The sequence below is a fragment of the Hemiscyllium ocellatum genome, chromosome 32 (assembly GCF_020745735.1).
Source record: "Hemiscyllium ocellatum isolate sHemOce1 chromosome 32, sHemOce1.pat.X.cur, whole genome shotgun sequence".
Lineage (NCBI taxonomy): Eukaryota > Metazoa > Chordata > Chondrichthyes > Orectolobiformes > Hemiscylliidae > Hemiscyllium > Hemiscyllium ocellatum.
In genome coordinates, this window is record NC_083432.1 from 16,344,073 (window position 1) to 16,367,435 (window position 23,363).

Genomic DNA, 23,363 nt, shown 5'->3' on the forward strand with positions numbered 1-23,363 from the left:
GCTCTCAGAACCCACAGCACAAGGAACATCATCACCCATGCCCATGAGACTCAAGCACCCTGCTTGATGGCAATGCACCATTCAGAGCTGGAACATTAAGCTCCCTTTATTGGGACTGTCTGGAGTGGGATTAAAACAGTATACACTCATGGCTACATTTTCATGACTGAGGCAGGTAGTTTTAGTCAGATCCTGTCTCCTTTTCTGACAAACATGTAAACTAATCTATTGCTGAGACTGGCTTAATTTTTCTCCACACTAGAATTCAATGTACTCTTCTTTCTGTCTACTTTGTCTTTGTGTCTGCATCTGGACCTTGCTCTCCAGCTCCTCTGCTTGTTGCTCTCCTGCGTCTCTAGATCTTCTTTATATCCAACAGCCGTATAGCTCTTGCTGTTACCTCCATCCTGTTGATAATAATTCTAGGTCAGGCATTATCAGGATATAGAGTCATACAGTCATATAACACGGAAACAGATCCTTCAGTTCATGTCGAACATAATCCCAATCTACACTAGACCCACTTGCCTGCTCCTAGCCCATATCCCTTCAAAACGTTCTTATTCATGCATCCATCCAAATGGCTTTTAAACATCGTACTTGTACCCAGATCTACCACTTTCTCAGGAAGTTCATTCCACACACGAACCAGCCACTTTTTAAAAATCTCTCTCCTCTCACCTTAAAAATGTGTCCCCAGTCTTGAAATTCCCCATCTAATGGAAAAGATAACTACTGTCAACTCTGTCTATGCCGCTGATTATTTTATAAACATCTATCAGGTCACCTCTCAACCTCCTATGCCACAGCGAAACAAGTCCCAGCCTATCCAGCCTTTCTTTATAACTCAAACCTTCCATACCCAGCAACATGTTGGTAAATCTCTTCTGAACCCTCTCCAGCTTAATAATATCCTGCCGATAACTGAGTGACCAGAACTGGACGCAGTATTCCAGAAGAGGCCTCACCTGTGTCCTGTACATCATGTTCCAACTCCTATTCTCAAAGGACTGTAACTGGGCAAGAAGGCAAGCGTGGCAAACGCCTTTGTAACTATCCTGTTTACATGTGATGAAAGCTTTAAAGGATTATGTACCTGTCTCTGCTCTATAACATGATCCAAAGCCCTACCATTAATTGTGTAAGCCCTACCCTTGTTTCTTCTCCCAAAATGCAATACCAGATTGAGCACCTTCATGTTCATCACTATTTATTATTATCTTAAAAACATTTCAATTGACTTTAGGTTGGCATGGTGGTTCGGTGGTTGGCACTGCTGACTCATAGTGTCAGAGTCCTGGGTTCGATTCCAGCCTCGGCGACTGTCTGTTTGGAGTTTGTACATTCTACTCGTGTCTGTGTTGGTTTCCTCTGGTTTGCTCCCACAGTCCAAAGATGTGCAGGCCAGGTGAATTGGCCATGCTAAATTGCCCATAGTGTTCAGAGATGTATAGGTTAGGCGGATTAGGGAAGGGAAATGTAGGGTAATAGGGCACTTCAGAGGGTCGGTGTGGACTTGTTGGGCCAAATGGCCTATTTCACTCTGTAGGAGAAAGTAAGAACTGCAGATGCTGGTGATCAGAGTCGAGTATGTGTTGCTGGGAAAATTCAGCAGATCAGGCAGCATCCAAGGAGCAGGAGAATCGGCGTTTCAGTGTTTCACACTATAGGGATTCTATGATTTGATCACTTTACAATTGAAGCAAAGTCTTATAAATCATTTTTAAACATTCTTAAAAACAATTAGAGATTCCCTCGGCATTTCAAAGAGTTTACAAATTTCCTTTCCTGTATTGCTTCTGGGTCAAGGATTACTGCAAGAGAAAGACATGAACAATTAAGAAAGAATTACTCAGGTACCAATCTATCAGATACCAATCTTGGCTTTTACAGGTCCATCGATCGTAAGAAGAAGGGAAGTCCAAGAAGGATTAGGATTCACAGAGCTTTACTGTTTCAATTCTCTTGATAAGGGCTTACTGATAAATGAATTATTTAAGTTAATTAATTAATGTGAGGACAAGCAGAGTTACATGATAAAATTACTTCATAATTTAAATATTCTATTTTTATACAAACAATGAAAGCTCTCCCACTGCAAACAATATCTTTGTGAAAATCTTCAGGTTCCCTTTAAGTGATAATCAGTCACTGAGGTCCACAATAGCACACTTGAATTAATGTACAGCTTTGCTTTGTTGGAATATTCTGGAAATGTAGCCGTGCTAATAATTCCTCTGACTAAATATCATTTTGGTGTTCCAACCCTTCTTTTCTTTCCCATAGAAATTACAACTCGGCCTGATGTACCCCTAGAGAGTGATGCTACATTGGATAACCTGGAGACCTTTCTAAATAAGCTGCATGCTAAAGGTAAACCTGCTATCCCCGATCTCACTTGAGCTATTATTGTGTTTGTAGCCCCTCAGGGAAGCCAAATATCTAATGACAAATTAGCCATTAATGGCAACCATTTGTACTGAACTCTGGGACCTGCAATACTTTCCACACCCTGGCGTAATATTACAGCACACACTCTTACTGTTCAGGGGTAGTGTTTTAGGTGCTTCTGTCTCAAATCATTACCTGGGGCTCAAGCAATAACACAGACCTCTCTATTCTCATTAACATGGTGGAAGAATTCTTGGCTGAGACCCAGTCATTTATTGGAATGCCTGGTAAAGCAATCCTTGCTTGGGTTTATATATGAACATTTTGTTAATTCAGAGGTGTGTTGCTGTTTTTTCAAACAGCATCAATGAATGTGTCCAACCTGTTTTATCCAAAGACCCTGCTGTAATCAGAGCTTATCTAATTATCAGCAGTCACTAACTTGCTTAGGATATAATGGAAATCTGTGTAAATACAGGAATTTCTTCACTCCCTTCTCATTCTGAATCCCATTCAAACCATGTTGAGGTGTATGGGTGAAGAAAGTTGAATTGCTAGTTTTATTTCTTTATGAAATCTATACCCAATTGCTCCTATTTTCACTCTACTCCTGTATTTCAGATTCTTCTCCAACATAAACAAAATAACTTTTCTTTTCTCCTAAGTGAAGTGCAACCCTGTTCCTGTTCTATTCAGTGCAATGGAGGTTTGATTAATGATCTACACAGATTTAATGGATCAATGTTTGTTTGAACATCCTACTGTTAAAAGTTTCACCTGATGGACAAAGCAAGTTCTCTCCGGGAACTTGTGAATGTACAAAGATTAAAGGGGTTCTGAAGAAGTAGAAATGAAAGGACTGGAGAAACGCAAGTTGCATTGATGTCGCATCTTTAACATAATAAACTCTCCAACAACATTTCCCCCAAAGGATTTGGTATCAACAAAAAAGAGCAGAGATAAAGATGGATGACCAACATTTTGAGTTGAAGGATCCAGCTAAAAGAGGTGAATGATGCAGACAGGCAAGAGTGGTTTAAGGAGAGCACTTGGCAGTTGAGGGCCTGGATAGCTGGAGGCATAGTTAGCAATGACAAGGAAATAGCAGATGGGGATGTGCAAAAGACCAGAATTGGAGGAGTGCAAGAAATTGCAGTGGAATGTACGGCTAGAATAGATAGAGAGAGAGATGAGGCCATAAAGGATTTGGAACATAGTGTTAAAATGGTGATCAAGTTTGATTATGTTAGGTTCCTCATTAAACTTCACAAACACAATTAGACCACTGATATCACATTCAAATACCCAATCCTCAGTGAAACCCAAGTTTTAAATACATCAAACTTCTCAATGCAGAATCTGCTAAGGAGTAAGCCTCAACCAGCAGTCTTCAGGATTCAGCAGATGGTTTACCAGTGTTTCAAGACTTTGGATAGGGCAAGATACTCACCCTTTCTCACTTGCCTTCACTTAATGAGCTGATGGGCAGACCATTCAGCGAGATATCGCACCACTGAGGCAGTACACCACACTTCATCCCTCTCTTAGTTTATTTGTTGGAAAATTTTGTCTTAGGTTTTGGTTTGGTGAAGCTAACTGTATGCAATCTTTATCTCAGGCACAAGTAACTTGGAGACAACAATCACAGTAATGGAGCAAACAGTGAAGGAAGTGATGAGACCAGATGATGATGACACCTTTGATAAATTTTACAAGCACACTCCCACCGTTCTGACATCCAGTGTGGTGAAAATCGAGGAGAATTTTGATGCTATTTTTGAAGCCAACACTCCAAAGTAAGAGTTAAAATGTTACACTCGAAGGGATTTGCTTTGAAGTATAGAGGAGTTTTAGCCTTTGTTTGAATTGAATTCCTAGGTGCACACATGTGATCAAATCTGAGGGAACATAATGCAGAGAAGAAAGGATGTGACAGAAACAGTAACAGCAGGAGATGGTACATCAGGGGTGCAGATTCAGGCCAGGATTAGGTGAATTCAGGACTGAAGTTAGGAATTGTTTCCTCGTGATATATGAAATGGGATTCCAGATAAATATTTGGCACTGTGGCTCAGTGGTTAACCCTGCTGCCTCACAGCACCAGCTACCCAGATTTGAATCTACCCTCGGGTAATTGTGTGGAGTTTACACATTCTCCCTGTGTCTGCACGAGTTTCCTCTGCATGCTCCAGTTCTCTCCCGCAAAGATATGCAGGATAGGCAGATTGCCTGTACTAAATTGCTCTGTAGTGTTAAGGGATGTGTAGGTTAAGTGGATCAGCAATGGGAAATGAGGACTTTTGGGGGTTAAGTCTGGGTAGGATGCTCATCAGAAGGTTGGTATGGACTCAATGGGCCAGATGTCCTGCTACCACAACTGTAGGGATTCTATGGAATGTGTGGAAGCTCCAGATTTTTAAAAAAATAGTTGCATTCCGTAACTGATGTGGGATCTTCCTGACGGGGCTTTCATCATCCATTTTATGTATAAATACATGGGATGATGGTAAGATTGACCAGGCCAGCATTTGTTGTCCACCTCTAATTCACTGTGAACTGAATTGCTTACTAGGATCATGAAGAGACAATCCACATTACTGTGGCTCAGTCAGGAGTCATATGTAAGCTAGAATAGATAAAAGATAACAGATTACCTTCCCTAAAGAGTATTAGTGATCCAGATGGGTTTTCAATGACAGCTTCACAGTTATCATCACTATTCTTAATTCCAGACTGTATTAATGAAGCCACTAGTTGCCATGGTGGGATTTGAATCCATATTAATGTAGGCCTCTGGATTATAAAGCCACATACAGAAAGAGACTCTAACCTACTCGTGTGTATAAATTGTTATACAACTGAAATAAGCTCAATGAGGCAGATGATCTATTTCACGCTTTTGACATTTTCCTGTGCTCTTATGAACGAGGATAATGTGTAGTCATAGCTCTTTAGTTTTTTAGTGAGTTGCTAAAGTCATCACTAAAAACCCAATGTTAGGAAGGAGAGCTTGGGCTTTGTTTCGTGATATAGATACCAGGCTTCTCGACAAGAGCTGAGGAAGATTAGTCTGAAAGTTGAGATGGGAGAGACTCTGTTGAAAAGAGAGAGAGAGAGAAATTGACTCATACTATAGAATCTGTGAAGTGCTCTTGTGATACAGTGCTAGTGCCCCTAACTCTGATCCAGGAGGCATTGGTTCAAATCCCATCCACTCCAGAGGTGTGTCATAATATCTTCAAACAGGCTGATTAGGAATGTTTCTATAGAATCTATGAAAGCACAATTTAAAGGCCAGGCCAATGACTTCACTGTGTGGTAAGTTGATCATTATTAAGCCTATCCATTCTTTCAAGTTTAGGGTTTCTCCATTATATCCTCTGTGTTTGCATGTATGGACATCACATGGTCTTGCATTAATTTTTTTGAAAAAGCAAAGAACTACTGAAATCCAAAATAAATATAGAAATTGCTGGAGAAGCTCAGCAGGTCTGGCAGCATCTGTAGATAGAAAGCAAAGTTAATGTTTTGGGTTCTTCATTTCTGAAGAAGGGTCCTTAGTCCCGAAATATTAACCTTGTTTCTCTCTCCACAGATGTTGCCAGACCTACTGAGATTCTCCAGCAATCCCTATATTTTATTTGAATAGATTTTGATGGAAACTGTGGAACGTGTGATTCCATTTGTGCAGTCTTTTTTCAGAACTCTGTTTATACTCATTCTGTAACAGGCAATTAAACACATGAACTGAGAACATGTGAAACAATAATTTTTTGTTTGAGAGGCAGTCTCTGTAGAAAAACAAAGACCGGTCACCTGTTGTAGGCAGCTCTTTTATCATGTGAGCCATGAGTATCACCTTTATGTCAGAGGGCTGTGGGTTCACTAAACCCTGAACAATAAAATCAAGCTGATACTCTACTGCAGTGCCAAGGGGGTGCTGTATTATCATGGGTACAACATTTCAGATGAGTCATTAAACCTATTCTCCATTTCCCTTCTCAGGTAGAACACAGAACAGAGAAAAGTACAGCACAGTACAGGCCATTCGGTTCTCGATGTTGTGCCAACCTTTTATCCTACTCTTTAAGATCAAACTAACCTACATACCTTTCACTGTACCACCTTCCAAGTGCTTGTCCAAGAGTCACTTAAATGTCCCGAATGTAGACTCTACGACCACTGCTGGCAGTGCATTCCGCACACCCACCACTCTCTGTGTAAAGAACTGACCTCAGACATCTCCCCTTAACCTTCCTCCAATCACCTTAAAATGATGCTCCCTCGTGCCCTTGGGAAAAAGTCTCTGGCTATTCACTCTATCTATGCCTCTCATCATCTTGTACACCTCCATCAAGTCACCACTCATCATTCTTCGTCCAGTGAGAAAAGCCCTAGCTCCCTCAACCTTACTTCATAAGACCTGCCCTCCAGTCCAGGCGGCATCCTGGTAAATCTCTTCTGCATCCTCTCTAAAGCATCTACATCCTTCCTATAATGAGGCAACCAGAACTGAACACAATATTCCCAGTCTAGTCTAACCACCGGCTCTATAGAGCTGCAGCATAACCTCACAGTTATTAAACTCAATCCCCCCACTAATGAAAGCCAACACACCATTTGCCTGCTTAACAACTCTATCAACTTGGGTGGCAACTTTGAGGGATCACTGTTCCTTCACAGTGCCAAGAATTCTGCCTTTAACTCTGTATTCTGCATTCAAATCTGACCTTCCAGAGTGAATCAGAGTTAACGTCATCCGTCACTTATCAGCCTGTCAATGTCCCATTACAACCTACAACAGCCCAGCCACTCCACCAACCTTCGTGTCATCAGCAAACTAGCAAGTTCCCTTCAGGGTCCCAGCCAATATTTATCCCTAATCAACATTTCAAAACAGTGTATCTGGTTCATTAGGAAGTTGCTGTTTGTGAGATTTTGCTGTGGACTGCTGCATTTCCTGCAATACAACAGTTACTGCTCCTCTAAAAATACCTACATTTAAAGCTCTTTGAAACAGCCTGTGAAATGTGGTGATACTTGCAAATCTTTTATTTACATTACATTGAGCAGGCGATGGGGCTGATAATAGGATCCAATTCAAGGAGATGAAAGCACCATTTAATTGAGTCGATATGTTGTTGCATCGCCAACATGTTGGTTTGATGGTGTAAAGTAGAAAATTCAAGAAGAATGTAATAATCCCCTCAGGCTAGTAATGAGAAAGAAATCATTACTCAGTTGACACTGAACACAGTATTTAGATTAGAGTGGTGCTGGAAAAGCACAGCAGTTCAGGCAGTATCCGAGGAGCAGGAAAATCGACGTTTCGGGCAAAAGCCCTTCATCAGGAATGAGCACTGAACACAATGCACAGTCCTCCTCGGCATTTGAATTAACATTCTGTTTCAACTTCTTGCAGACTGACCTCTGAGGTGGCAGAACATAGACGAGCTGTAAGACCGGTGCGTAAGACGCAGTGCTCCCGCAATCCTCTGAGGGCACTAGCAGCTCGGGAAGACATCCGTCAGGAATACACAGAACAACGTTTGAATGTGGCTACTGTGGAGGTCAGGAGGATCCAGACTGAGAGAAGTAGGTCGAAAAGATTTCCCCTTCCAATTTACCCTCGCTATTGTGAGCAGTGCCTAAGATCCATTTGTCCGTTCACAATGTGAACTCAGGAAGTAATCTCACCCAGGTTTATAAAACTTGATTTGGTTTTTGAAAAAAAGTTTGTTCTCCTGCGCTCAGAAAGACCTGGTTTCTTTTCCTTGTTGGAATACCTGAGAATAGTTGATGTGTATCTGATCTGTTGGAAGTCTGTTGACTTTCAGTTATTAAGACAGCTCTAAAACCATGACTCAAGTGGCATTCAATGAGTGTGCTCTGAGTTCTCTTTCTGTCTTGTCCTCCGACAGCTTGATGGATGAGAAGTGACCAGATCTAGCCATCTGACTTATCACAAACTCACATATCTTCAAGTATTTTTTAATAATTCTCCTTCCAAGTAATAAGGAATCTTAGTTTGAGTCAATGTCTCTCACCTCGTTTTGCAGCACAAATTCCATTCCCTCTTGAGATACTGGAACTTGCAAAACAAATGGACATTCTGATCTTTTAACCTTTTTGTCAAGCGGAATAGGTTAAAGTAAAACAAAAACAGAAATTGCTGGAAACGCTCAACAGGTCTGGCAGCATCTGTGGAGAGAAATCAAGAGTTAACGCTTTGGGTCCAGTGGCCCTTCCAGTGACCCCAGTGAAGGTTCAGTGGACCCAAAACATTAACACTGATTATCCTCCTCAGATTTGGCAGCATGGTGGTTCAGTGGTTAGGTTCAGTGGTGAGCACTGCTGCCTCACAGCACCAGGGGCCTGGGTTTGAATCCAGCCTTGGGTGACTGTCTGTGTGGAATTTGCACATTCTCCCTGTACCTGCATGGGTTTCCTCTGGGTGCTCTGGTGTCCCCCCACACTCCAAAGATGTGCAGGTTCGGCGAATTGGCCATGCTAAATTGCCTGTAGTGTTCATTGATGTGTAGGTTAGGTGCATTAGTCAGGGATAAATATAGAGTAATGGGGAACGGATTTGGGTGGGTTACTCTTCAGAGGGGGTTGTTGTGAACTTGTTGGGGTGAAGGGCCTGTTTCCACACCAAAGGGATTCTATGATGCCAGACCTGCTGAGCTTTTCCAGCAATTTCTGTTTTTGTTTCTGATTTCCAGCAACCTCAGTTCTTTCAGTTTTTATTTAGGTTAAATCAGCTACTTTGAGGTTCAGAATACCACTAGAGGCACAGTTTCAATTCTTGTTCTGTCTGGGGTTGACTTGAGACCTACTTCTACACAGTGTCCCTGAGATAGGAAGGCAATGGAAAACTACCATGGACCAAAACTGCAAAGGAAGATAGCTGAGGACAAAGCATAGGCTGGACGTCAGCCAAGTACCTACCTACTTTCGGGCAGAGTACTTGTGGGATGGGATAAATTGAAGTAATCTCCATTGTTTCTACTACAGTACTTTACGTTGATAAATTAAACAAAATTAAATGCAAATAGCCCATAGGGGCCACTGTAATGAAAATCAATCTCCAAGGAAACAGGTAGAAGTTATTGGGGCGATACTGGCCTAGTGGTATTGTTGCTCAGCTTTTAGTCCAGAGATCCAGCTAAGGGTCAGGGGTCCTGGGTTCAAATCCCACTATCATAGATGGTGAAATTGGAATTAAGAGTCTATTGATGACCATGAAACTGTTGTTCACTATTAGGGGAAAACATTTCTCATTCATTAATGTCTGCTCAGAGAGAAAACTGCGATCTGAATCTGATTTGGCCAGATGTGACTCCAGACCCACAACAATGTGGTTGACTCTTAACTGCCCTCTCGGCAATTTGAGATGAGCAATAAGTACTGGCTATCCATTGATGCTCATTCCCATGAATAAAACAAAAGTTAAATTAAAATGTCATTTTGCAGAGAACTAATGTACCCCAGCCACTGTGATACCCACTTGCCCAGTTGTTTCTATACCACTAAAAATAACGATGTCTCTATGTGTTTCAATACTTTAACATGGGAATCAGGATTTGAAGAAGTTGATGTCATCTAACCCTTTGATGATTACAGATTTATAATATTCTCCTTGCTATGTGCTAACTTCAATATAAGACTCTACTTTATGTGTCAACTTATATATAATCAGCTCCAGCTTGGTCATCTCCAACACTATATAAATCCATGTACTGGATTCTCAATTGTACACTACGCTCTTTGCATCCTTTTCATTTTGGACTGCACTAGCTTCATTACCTGTAGTTATGACACTGCAACTTGTGTAGAACTTTCTGTAACACTCTGTAGCTACATTTGAGTACATTTTAAAAAAACCTAAAAGGCCTTGCATTTATATAGCACCACTGAACGTTTCAAAGCACTTTATAGTCAATTTGTATTTTCAAATTGTCATTACTGTTGAAACGTAGGAAGCAAAGCTGTCAATTTGCTCTTGCAAATTCACACAAGCAACAATGTGATAATGACCAGATTATCTGATTTTGTGGCATCGAGTCATCGAGTTGTTCTCAATTAGGATTTGAACTGACACTGTCAGTTCAAATCATGACAGCATCCTAACCTGTTTTAGCTTTCTCCAGTGTGTAAAGCTAATACGTTTTATACTACCTTGGGTTTATTTGACCATCTCAGGAACGTTTTTGTGTATTTACAGTGGCGAAACACTCCAACTTCGCAGATGTGAGCTTGGCGGGGCTAGCAAGCAAAGAGAACTTCAAAAACATCAATCTTCGGAATGTGAAGACAACAGAGCAGATGTCGAGTAACAGTACAAATCCTTTCAACAAAGTGATGCTCCTGCAAGTTAAAGGTAAGTGCCGGCCAGCTGTCTCTTAACCTGGAAGGCTTTGCAAAAATATGGAGTCCATGCATTGAGTTAGCAATGGGTCCTCTGTGAACCCCCAGATCAAATCCAGTCACTGTTTTCACATGAATATGTGGCTTCAACTGGCTCTGTTCCTTTCTCTTTGTTATTTTCTGAAAACACTCAACATTTATTAGGGGGCATTTTCTTTTTCTTAGTTCACAAGATGTAGCAATTGTTGGCTAGGCCATCGTAATTTCCCAGAGGGCAGTTAAAGGTCAACCATATTTCTGTCAGTCTGGAGTAGCACATAGGTAGGCCAGCCAGAAAAGTATGGCAGATTTGCTTCCATTAGTGAACCAACTGCATTTTTACAACAGTTGTTGATGACTACATAGTTGTCATTGGGCAAGCTCTCTATTCCAGATTTTTAAATAATTCAAATTTCACTGTCTACCATGGTGAGATTTAAACCCATATCCCCAGAACATTGGCCAATGGGTCAGGGTGGCTAGTCCATCAACTTTACCACCACACCACCCACACCCCCCACCGCCCCCCTCCCGATGTTGGCTCATGGCTCTAAGGCAAATGGCATGTGAGAGCCAAATTCTCAAGCTCTTAAGTAGAATCTTGTTGATCTATGGATCTGTTGGGAATCTCACCTCCCGGTTGGAGACCCATTTGAAGACCCGCATTGCTTCCCTTGGGGAAAACCTGCTGAATTGTCAGAGAATCGGGCAGTGGCTAGGTCAGCAAAGGGTCATTCCCTGGAATTAGGACCCTACAGCACAAACCCTACCCACTGAAGTAGTCACGGTCCTCTTTTGATTGGTGGTGACATTGTGTATACAATGGCTGCTGCAGGATAGACACTGACTGGAGGCGCAGGATTACAGAGGGAAAACGAAAGCAACTGGAGTGATTTGCCAAAAACCCAATCTTTTCAAGTTCAAAGTTGTAGATGAAGCATGTTCTTTCCTGCGTTTTTGTACCTCAAAAAGTTGTTTCACTCAGTAACAGAATGTGGCCACATCTCTGGTGTCAAACACAGAGTTCATGTCATACCAGCTCTTAGACCACACCTTCTAAACACACGACCTCTGCCACCTAGAAGGACAAGGACAGCAGGTACCTGGGTGTAGTGATTGTAACAAGGTCAGCCAGGTAGGTCTCATAGAATATGAGTACCATCATTGGAACTTTTAATCCAGTCCAATCAGAGAGTCCTGGCTGACAGTTAAGAACAAGAGTATCAGGCATCCTGTTCACTCTGAGAGTGGGCTCTAAGCAAGCCGGATCAGTGTCAAGGACTGTCCACGTGTAAATAAAGGATGACTTGGTGATGGGATACCAGCCTCTGTGGAGTTATTTCAGTGCAAACACCACCTCCTGCAAGTTCCCCTCCAATCCACTCATCATCCTGACGTAGAAATATACTGCTGTTCCTTCAGTGTCCCTGGGTCAAAAACCTGGAATTCCCTCCCTCATGGCATTGTAGAACTACTGACAACACATGGATTGCAACGGTTTAAGAAAGCAGCTCAGCACCACACTCTCAAGGGCAACTAGGGAAAGGCAATAAATGCTGGCCCAGCCAGCAACGCCCATGTCCCATGAATGAATAAAAGAAAGCTATCTTGACACAATCTCTTCTTTCTATCCCACAGGGTGATGAGGAATTATCACACATGTGTCTACAACCTGTGCTCACCAATGGGATCATTTGAATGTTTGCTATAGCATTAAATAGGTCTTAATGAATTGACTGCCCTCTCCTTTTAAAGCCAATGTCACTTATAGCACCTTGGCTGCCACTTGACTTGAGGTGACCTTATAGCAGGCTCCAACGCCAACCGGCTTTCCCACCGCTCTAAACCAGTCTGATGTGCAGCCCAGCCATTACAAGGAAAGGCTGGATAGGCTGGGACCTTTTTCACTGCAGCAAAGGAGGTTGAGGGGTGACCTTATAGAGGTTTATAAAATCATGAAGGGCACAGATAAGGTGAATTGCAAAGGTTTATTTTCCCAAGGGTGGGTGAGTTCAAAACCAGAGGGCATATTTTTAAGGTGAGAGGAGAAAGATTTAAAGGGAACATGTGGGGCAACTTTTTCACACAAAGGGTGGTTCGTATGTGGAATGAACTGCCAGATAAAGTGGTAGATGAAAGTACAGTCACAATATTTAGAAGACATTTGAATAGGTGCGTGATTAGGAAAGGCTTAGAGAGATATGGGTCAAATGCAGACATGTGGGACTAGCTTAGTTTGGGAAACTTGATCGGTATGGACTAGCTGGACCAAGGGGTCTGTTTCTGTGTTACATGACTCCATGACTCTATAACTGGGGTATCTGCCTTTGTTGTGCTGCCTGCCCAGTTGCTTTGTGGCACATAGTTATGCGTTGACAAACGCTAACCTGATAATGTGTGTGGCTCAGGAGCAGATGTGCAGGTAACTCTGCCTTTTTTCAGGTCGCAGGCATGTCCAGGTGCGACTGGTGCAACCCAGTGCCAGCTCGCTCAACAGTGGCGACTGTTTCCTATTGGTCACTGCAAAGCACTGCTTTCTATGGATTGGAGAATTCGCAAATGTCATAGAACGCTCCAAGGTATGGCCACTAATGCATGCGTTAGAAATATTAATCAAAGGAAGTTTTCTTTTAGAATTAATCTCCTGATTCCAAACATTCACCGTAAGGACATCCAGGCTCACCTATCACTGACACTCGAATTACTACAACTCTTCAGTGATAAATGAGCAGAATACCGCACAACGGCTCTGGCCGGAGACAAAGACTGGCCAATCCCCACTAAAAAATAAATAAAATAAAAAGTAAAAGGGAGGCGCCAGTCCATTAAATCCAAGATCAGTAATGAAACCGAACTGATACATTACATCTTATTTCGAGCCTCATGTAACACCAGTACGACCTGGACCCTGGCCTGTGGTAATGCTAGAGAGTACACACTGTCGATGATCAACGTAAAGGCTCAGCGAGGGCACTCATGTGAGTGTTTCATAATAGCAGTTGTACTTGAACGAGTCCATTCATTGTAACATTGCAGCTAGTTGCTTGTTTCCACTATTGCACAGACTAGGCTCAGATTTCCTTGTTATTAGCAGACAAGCAGTGATCTAACTATGGTGTTTCTACAATTACAGTATTTGAGAGTGTGGATGTCATAAAAACAACCTAATTGCTCTGGGGGATGTCCATATTAAAGAAGCCTGACCTTAAAATTTGAACTTGGCCATTCCTAGACAAAATTAGGGTCCATTTCTTCATGTATAATCTACTGGAAATCCAGAATTTGATAAGAACCTTAAGAGGATTGTACAAAGTTAAAAATCACACAACACCAGGTTATAGTCCAACAGGTTTAATTGGAAGCACACAAGCTTTCGAAGCAACCGTCCTTCATCAGGTGAAGGAGCATTGCTCCGAAAGCTAGTGTGCTTCCAATTAAACCTGTTGGACTATAACCTGGTGTTGTGTGAGTTTTAACTTTGTACACCCCAGTCCAACACCGGCATCTCCAAGAAGAGATGAATTACCCATTGGCCAGATATGGCAGCAAGATGGGAAGTCTGTCCACAAGTTTTCCCTCCACAGATTGAAGACACTCGAATCCTAACTCTTTGGCAATTCACTGACTCCATGTCACCAACATTGCCTTGGGGCTAGGGTTTTAAATTCAGTAAGTGTGATGTTGACAGAAAGAGCAAATGAGTTGCAAGGCTTAATTTAGATTAGGCGAACGTGAGAACTGCAGATGCTGGAGATTAGAGTCAAGAGTGTGGAAAAGCACAACAGGTCAGGCAACATCTGAGGAGCAGGAAAATCAACTTTTCAGACAAAAGCCCTTCATCAGGAATTTCGATTAGCTTGGCCCCATTTACATCTTGCACTTCAGTCATCTCCTCAATGTCTTTCTGTACAAGAGATCCTCAGCTCTTTGGACAACAGTGAAATCACAGTCAGTAAAGCAAGGTCATATGTCAGATATTCAGTTTATTCCATTACCCGAGGTATCTCTGAACCTGTATGTCATTCTGTACTGACACTCAGATACCACTTAGTGTGATACGTGGGCTCAGATCAGAATGATTGCTGCTTTTTGTTTATCCAGTTCATTTGTTTGGGATGTAATGTTAACCATGATTCCCCAATAAATAATCAATAACCGCGTCTCCTTACTATTTTTAGGCATCAGAGTTGGCTAGTTTCATCCAGACAAAGCATGAACTGGGCTGCCGAGCACCATATGTCACCAATATCGAAGAAGGCGTTAATAGTCAAAGCAAAAGGGTCAAGGAATTCTGGGATCTACTGGGTGGTGAGGCTGAATACCAAGGTAAGAAGTTCAAGTGAACATGGATAATCGCTGGGCTTACAGATCACTCAGTTCCAGCTAATTTACCCTCAAGAGTTGATGGAAGGGCTGAGAAAAGAGACATGCTGTCACCATTTTGCATCATTCAGCATCCAGGATGGAACCACAATACCAAAACTGAAAGGGAACAACAATTGATTTTACATGGGAAGAGGATGCTGATTGGTTGGCAGTTGTGGGCTCTGACTGGTAGAGATGTTGCCTTGCCATGGAGAATGCCACAAGGCACTTTCATGTTGCAGCTGTACAAACTCTGGTGCAGCCACATTTGGAGTACTGCGTACAGTTCTGGTCACCGCATTATAGAAAGGATCTGGAAGCTTTGGACGGGGTTCAAAGGGGATTTACTTGGATGTTGCCTGGTATGGAGGGAAGACTGAGAGACTTCATTTTCATTAGAGAGAAGAAGGTTGAGAGGTGACTTAATTGAGATATATAAGATAATCAGAGGGTTAGATAGGTTGGACAGTGAGAGCCTTTTTCCTTGGATTATAGTTTTAAATTGAGGGGTGATGGATATAGGACAGATATCACAGGTAGTTTCTTTACTCAGAGAGTAATATGGGTGTGGAATGCACTGCCTGCAACAGTAGTAGACTCACCAACTTTAAGGACATTTAAATGGTTATTAGACAGACATATGGACGAGAATAGAACAGTGTAGGTTAGAAAGGCTTCAGATTGGTTTCACAGGTTGGCGCAACATTGAGGGCCGAAGGGCCTGTACTGCGCTGTGATGTTCTCTGTTCTATGTTAAGGAAAAAGTTAACTGCCAAGCTTTTGTTTAAATTCAAACTGGTTAAGTCAACTCTGCTTGGTCAAGGCATTTCCTTAAGGAATTCAGTAAGGATTGGCTGACTTCCCCAAGGATCTGTTTAGTTGACGGCATGTCTTTTTTTCTCAGCACTGTTCAAGTTCTGTCCAACTAAAACAACTAAAAGAGCAACAGTTTCTCTTGTTGAGTGAATCTTTGGAAATCCCCTGTACTGATGAATCAGATTGTAATTTGATACAGGTTGAGGTAAAACACAAGTAAAGATCAGACAAGAAGTATCACTTACACTCATAAAGACACTAAATGATGTTGTTTCAGGCTGGTGTAATTTGGATAGATCCGATACCAGGCAAATAATTCTCCTTTTCACCGTGTTACTACCTCAGTTTCTTTTTCTTATACCATCTATTTTTGGATAATAAATTTATAAAGTATAAATATTGCTTCTGACTAAACAATAAATGGCTGAAGTGCACAGGTGAAAAATTATCAAACACTCGGTCACAGTTTCTGCTGATCCCAGTAGCAGGAGCATCAGGACCACCACTAGCTACACACTCACAGCAGACAAAACAGACATCAGCTATTGATTTTCTTTTCAATTATTTTCCTTCCAGTTTGTATTTTTCCAATATTTTTACACACCCTCACATTTCACACTTGCACTCATTTAGCCTCACTCAGTCTCACCCTCACTCAGTCTCACACTCATTCACTCTCACACTCACTTGCTCTTACATTCTCTCGCTTTCACACTCTCGGGCTATCACACTCAGTAGTTCTCACACTAGTTTGCTGACACACTCTCAAGCATTCTCATATTTTGGGGTAAACCTTGGGGTAAGCCCATTTACATCCCTCCCAATTAATATTTACATAGACATCAATCATAAAGTCAAGAACTACACCTTCTCTCATTTCCTTTCTCTCCTGCACGCATACACAAATCCTTCACCTAACAGAGTACTGTGTCCACAGACCTCTAACCATAAAGTAGCATTCTGTGTTCTATGAAGGGACAACATTGAAAAACAAGCAAGTTTGAACAATCTGAAAGGACCTCTTTGATGACATTCTTAATATTCCTGACTTTTCACTGTTGCCTGTGCAGCTGCGGGAGATCCTGAGGAAGATGAGCTGTATGAAGCTGCTATCACAGAAACAAACCACATATACCATTTGGTTGGGGACAAGCTTGTCCCAGACAATGAATCATGGGCAAAGATTCCTCGCTGTTCCATGCTGAATTCAAAGGAGGTAGGGGCATGTGATGCATTTGAAGTTTCAAACCATCTTATCTTAAATGTCAGTGCATCAATATTTTCAATGTTATTTCTTTTCAGAGCCAGTGATCTGTGTGAACGTGCACAGGGTGGCACGGTGACACAGTGTTTAACAAAGATGTGCAGGTTAGGTGAATTGGCCATGCTAAATTGCCCATAGTGTTCAGGGGTGTGTTGGTTAGGTGCATAAGTCAGGGGAAAAGTAAAGTGATAGGTAGAGGAATGGGTCTGTGTGGGATGCTCTTCGGAGGATCAGTGTGGACTTGTTGGGCCAAATGGCCCATTTCGGCACTGTAGGGATTCTACAATTCTATATAGAAAATACTGGATTTTCCAAAAATGAAACCAAATACTTTGATTAGAGTTATCCCTGGAGGTTTAATCACATTTAGTTCTAACTACCTCAGGGTGTGACATCTGTAAATGTTAATAGAATTTGCTCGCTAACTCCTTTGTTCTGGTTCAGATTCAGGCTGTGAATGTAGATGACAGCTCTGTATTTGGAGCTTCGGTCAGAGCTGAGCAGCGTACATAGACTTCACATGTTGAAGTTAAACCCAGAAGAGGAGCATTTCTCTCTAAGTGCATTGTCCCTAAATCAGTTCAGCATCAATATTTCAAAACTGTTCCATGGATTTGTAGTCACGAGGAAGAGTTCTCAGAGAATGATGGAAATAATTGTCCTTGTTCCCACTGCCTTGCCAATGCTGGCTCATTCTCCTGTCACCCCATCCCTCCACACATTTTGTGTTTAAATATTTATCCATTTCCTTTTAGATTATATTGTACCTTGCTTGGTAGTCTTTTAAGAAAAGCTAATGTGTTCAGTTCAACAGCTTCTCTCCTATCACTGCTGAAAATTGTTCCTGGTTAAAGCAATCCTTGGATGCTGCCTGACCTGCTGTGCTTTAACCAGCAACACATTTTCAGCTCTGATCTCCAGCATCTGCAGACCTCACTTTTTACTCTCTCCTGTCACTGTCCACCTACAATAAAATTGCCTGTTTTCACTTCCCCTTTTACTGGCTTCATAACTTGACTGCAAGACCATAAGACATAGGAGCAGAAATAAGGCCATTTGGCCCATCGAGTCTGCTCTGCCATTCAATCATGACTGATAGATTTCTCAACCCATTTTCTCCGGACAACCCTTGAAAATCAAGAACTTATCTATCTCTGTCTTAAATATATTTAATGAACTGGCCTCCACAGCTTTCTGTGGCAATGAATTCCACAGATTCAGCACTCTCTGGCTAAAGAAGTTTCTCCCTTTTTCCGTTCTAAAGGGTCTTCTCTTTACTCTAAGGCTGTGCCCTTGGGTCTCTCCTACCAATGGAAACATCTTCCCAACATCCACTCTCTCCAATATTCTTTAAGTTTCAATCAGATCCCCCTCATCCTTCTAAACTCCATTGAGCATAGACCCAGAGTCCTCAAATATTCCTCATATATTAAGTCTTTCATTCCTGGGATCATTCTCATGAACCTCTTCTGGACCTGTTCTATGGCCAGTATATCCTTCGAGGAGAAAGTGAAGCCTGCAGATGCTGGAGATCAGAGCTGAAAATGTGTTGCTGGAAAAGTGCAGCAGGTCAGGCAGCATCCAAAGAACAGGAGATTCGACGTTTTGGGCATAAGCATAAGTTCCTGAAGAAGGGCTTATGCCCGAAACGTCGAATCTCCTATTCCTTGGATGCTGCCTGACCTGCTGCGCTTTTCCAGCAACACATTTTCAGTACATCCTTCCTAAGGTATGGGGCCCAAAATTGCCCACAGTACTGTAAATATGCTGCATCACTCACACAGACTCTTTGGGTGTGGGCAATCAAGAGGCAATAGGACTTTATACATTATTATTGTGAGCCAAGACAAGTGATTGATGTCAGGATATTCAACCACATCACAGGCAAGCCTCACCCATTCCTCTATCAGTGTCCATACACTCACGGTCTAGCAGGGTCTCTCAGAGACTGGAGCACTTCTCACCCCACCAGCTCAGGAGTGCTGAGGCCAATTGTGGCAAATCCTATCTAACTCCACACTTGATCAGTTACGCATTGGGTAGTTACTCATTAATCGAAGAGTGTGGCGCTGGAAAAGCACAGCCAGTCAGGTAGCATCTGAGGAGCAGGAGAATCAACGTTTCGAGCATAAACCCTTCATCAGCAATGATTCGATTCTCCTGCCCCTCGGATGCTGCCTGACCTGCTATGCTTTTCCAGCGCCACACTCTTCGACTCTGATCTCCAGCATCTGCAGACCTCACTTAGTCACAGTTACTCATTCACTGTGTCACTGGAGTCATCCTCAGGTGAGGTAACCCAACACATAATGAAAAGTGACTTAATTACATCTTGCAATCACTATATTGGTGCAGCCAAACTAGAAAACCAATTTGTGTACAGCAAGATCTCACCAAGTTGTGAATTGTTAGTGAATTTATTTTTAGTTGAAGGAGAATTGCTGGCCTGGACACACAGAGAATTCTCTTTGTATCTTCCCATTGTTCCTTTTCTATGAACTGAACTAGTAGGACAGATAAATGGTTTAATGTGTCACCCGGGATATTGCCTCCCCTCTCAGCGGTTGAAGATTATACCCTGCCAAACTAGGACTTCCGAAGAAAAGGGAAGTACTGACCATTTCTGGGGACCATTGTCCAGATTTGCCTGAAGATTGCAAAGCCTTTGCCCTCCCGTTCAAGTCTGTGTTAAAATTGTAGCCTGGCTTTTCACTGGTGGTTCTTCTCTGTGGCTAGGCACTCAGCTCAGGCAACACTAAATGTCAGTGGGACCCATCAATGCTGAGATGAATCTCAACCTCATCAGCTGTCGGCTAGTACTTTCAGAAGTCATTAATGGACAGCAGTAAAAGATTGCCTTTTCTCCCTCATGTCTCATTACAATCCCTAGGTTTGTACGTTCTCACTAAGTTGCTTGTGGGTATGCACTGACAGTGCAAATCTGCCACACATTGGCATGATCAGTCTCCATCTGCGGAGGCAAAGCAACACTCCACCGATGTTCAGCGAATCTCCTTGTTCCTGATCGGATTACAATCATGATCAGGTAGATCCGTGGCTTCTGGTCAGGCAAGGAGTAACCTGGGTATTTTAGCTGCCCTTTTGCCTGGTTCTCCCTGAAAGTCAGTAGTTAAAAAACAATAATGTGTTTGTTTCATGACATGATTGAAATGTGCCGGTTCATTTTATTAAGTGCACTCTTTTCTCTTGGTTTGCAGGTGCTAGTGCTGGATTTTGGCAGCGAGGTGTACATCTGGCATGGTAAAGAGGTCACTCTGGCACAGCGCAAGTTGGCTCTCCAACTGGCCAAACAGTTACTGAGTGGTCCTTGTGATTATAGTAACTATGGAATAAACCCCCTGGACCCTGGAGGCAATAAGAACATCTCCCAGCAGTGAGTTGCTGATGCTGCCTGATAGGTTTCATTAGGGATACCAGTGTGTCAGAAACAATGATATGCGAACTGAGCCACTTTACAGGAATAAGAGATTACTGCGGGGTGCAGACAAGCCTATTCAATCTAATAGGGGTTCAATGTAGGTGCGTCTGCATGGGATCCACAGGTATCAGCTGCTCATCCAATTGACCATCCTTATTCTCTGTGACTGGACATTAGGCTCGGGCAGCACTGGATGTCTGTGATCCTCATTGGCCCAAAAATAGCATTTTCCAAAAGTCATAGAATTATAGAGTTATAGAATCGCTGGAAACAGGCCCTTTGGCCCAACAAGTCCACACCAACCCTCCGAAGAGTAACCCATTCAGACCCATTCCCCTGCCCTATTACTCTACATGAACTAATGCAGCTCATCTACACATACTATGGGCAATTTAACATGGCCAGTTCACCTAACCTGCGCATCTTTGAAAAGTCATGAGTGGATGTTTCTCTCTCATCTCAGTACAATCCCTGGCCTGCCTAGTCATCAAGTTATAGAGGATGTAAACAGAATCTGGTGGGCGGCACGGTGGCACAGTGGTTAGCACTGCTGCCTCACAGCGCCTGGAGACCCGGGTTCAATTCCCGACTCAGGCGACTGACTGTGTGGAGTTTGCACGTTCTCCCCGTGTCTGCGTGGGTTTCCTCTGGGTGCTCCGGTTTCCTCCCACAGTCCAAAGATGTGCGGGTCAGGTGAATTGGTTATTCTAAATTGCCCATAGTGGTAAGGGGTAAATGTAGGGGTATGGGTGGGTTGCGCTTCGGCGGGTTGGTGTGGACTTGTTGGGCCGAAGGGCTGTTTCCACACTGTAAGTAATCTAATCTTTGGTCCAACGGTAGAGCAGTAGACTGTTTACTTGGATTTTAGTAAAGCCTTTGACAAGGTTCTGCGTGGTAATTACTAAAGTTGGGTCAATGGGATTCAGGGTGAGTTTTCCAAATGGATTGGGTTAATGGCAGAAGACAGAAAGTGGTGGTGGTGGGTTGCTTTTCGGACTGGAGGCCTGTCCCCAGCGCTGTTCCACGGGAATTGGTTCTGGGTCCTCTTTTGCTTGTCATTTATATAAATGATTTGGATGAGAATATAGCAGACATGGTCAGTAAATTTGTAGATGACACTAAAATTGGTGGCGTAGTGGACAGTGAAAACCATTTTCTAAAATTGCAAAGGGATCTTGATCAAATGAGTCAATAGGGTGAAAAATGGCAGATGGAGTTCAATCTGAATAAATGTGAGGTATTGCATTTTGGTACAACAAGCAGGCTTACACAGTTAATGGGAGGACCTTGGGTAATGTTGTAGAACAGAGGGACCTGGGGGTGCATGTACATAATTTTTTGGAGTTTGCATCATGCATAGACAAGTTGGTTGAAAAGGTGTTTGGCACGCTTGCCTTCATTGCTCAGTCCTTTGAGTATAGTGATTGGGAAGTCATATTGGGATTGTACGAGACATAGGTGAGGCCTCTTCTGGAATACTGTGTCCAGTTCTGGTCACCCAGTTATAGGAAGGATATTATTAAGCTAGAGAGGGTTCAGAAGAGATTTTCCATGATGTTGCCAAGTCTGGAAGGTTTGAGTTATGAAGACTGGAACTTCTTTCACTGGTGAAATGATTTTACACGATCTCAATCAGTTGCTTGTGGGCATGCAACATTGCAAGTACACAACGCATTGAGCTACAAAGTGGCAATTTTATGTCAAAAAGGCCAAGAAATAGCAAATGTCGGTGCTAAAGAAGTCACATAGGATACTTTGTAAAGATGTAAGTGAAATAACTCCACAAAGGCCAGTACCCTTAATTTACTCGTGCATAATACAGCACACTCACCCAGCTAGCTTAGAACCAGCTCCTAGAGTGAATAGAACCCCTGACACTCCTGTTTATATCTGTTAGCCAGCACTCCCTGATTAGACCAGGGTAACAGCCTCAATCAAGGAACTCGTATTCTATGAGATCCACCTGGGTGATCTTGCCACAATTACTACAGTATGAGGTGTGGCAGCATTGGCAATGCCAGCATCTGTTGACCATTTCCAATTGTCTTTAACCTGTACGGTTTGCTAAGAAACTCAGAGGGCTAAAATAATCGGCCATATTGTTGTGGGTCTGGTGTTAGATGTTGGGCCGACCAGTAAGGATGGCAGATTTTGTTCCCCTAATGGGCGATAATGTACCAGATGAGTTTCTCTGATAATTGGTGATTGTTTTCTGCTTATTGTTGCTAAGATCAGTTTTCATTTCACAATTTTATCTATTGGTTTTAACTACACCAGTTGGTATACCAGGAGTTGAACCCATCACCCTGGAGCATTGGCTGGGCATCCTGTTTAAATGCTCCAGTAAACATTACCACAATCACACCATATCCTTTCTTTACTTATTGTGAAGAGATCTGCAATTTTGATTTGTCCACCTGTCTTTCTCTTCTCTCTCTCTCTATTTTGTTAGATGTCTCTTTCCACATCTTTCTTCTCTGTTTCTCTGTCTTACAGCTTAGCTGTCAAAACTTTGAGTTGTATCGCTGTGAAAAAATGTTTTTGATTATTTCAGGTGATTTTGGGCCAGAGTAGGAAGGGAACGTTAAAGAGGGAGGGGTACATATTGAGTACAAATGGTGACATTAATCAGCTGGATTTGAATTCCCATCTGTCCCCAGTCGGTTTGATGTGATTCTA

General features: G+C 42.5%; 1 protein-coding gene across 9 annotated transcripts in view; it reads left to right on the forward strand.

Annotated features, from left to right (window-relative positions):
• svild (supervillin d) overlaps positions 1-23,363 on the forward strand; it is a 227,065-nt gene that overhangs the window by 156,496 nt on the left and 47,206 nt on the right. For all 9 annotated transcript variants that reach the window (XM_060848960.1, XM_060848963.1, XM_060848961.1 and 6 more), the window contains 8 exons: positions 2,287-2,373; positions 4,010-4,187; positions 7,814-7,986; positions 10,619-10,774; positions 13,243-13,379; positions 14,979-15,126; positions 17,052-17,197; positions 20,464-20,639. In XM_060848960.1, the coding sequence (XP_060704943.1) occupies positions 2,287-2,373; positions 4,010-4,187; positions 7,814-7,986; positions 10,619-10,774; positions 13,243-13,379; positions 14,979-15,126; positions 17,052-17,197; positions 20,464-20,639 (1,201 nt within the window). The remainder of the gene's footprint in view (positions 1-2,286; positions 2,374-4,009; positions 4,188-7,813; positions 7,987-10,618; positions 10,775-13,242; positions 13,380-14,978; positions 15,127-17,051; positions 17,198-20,463; positions 20,640-23,363) is intronic.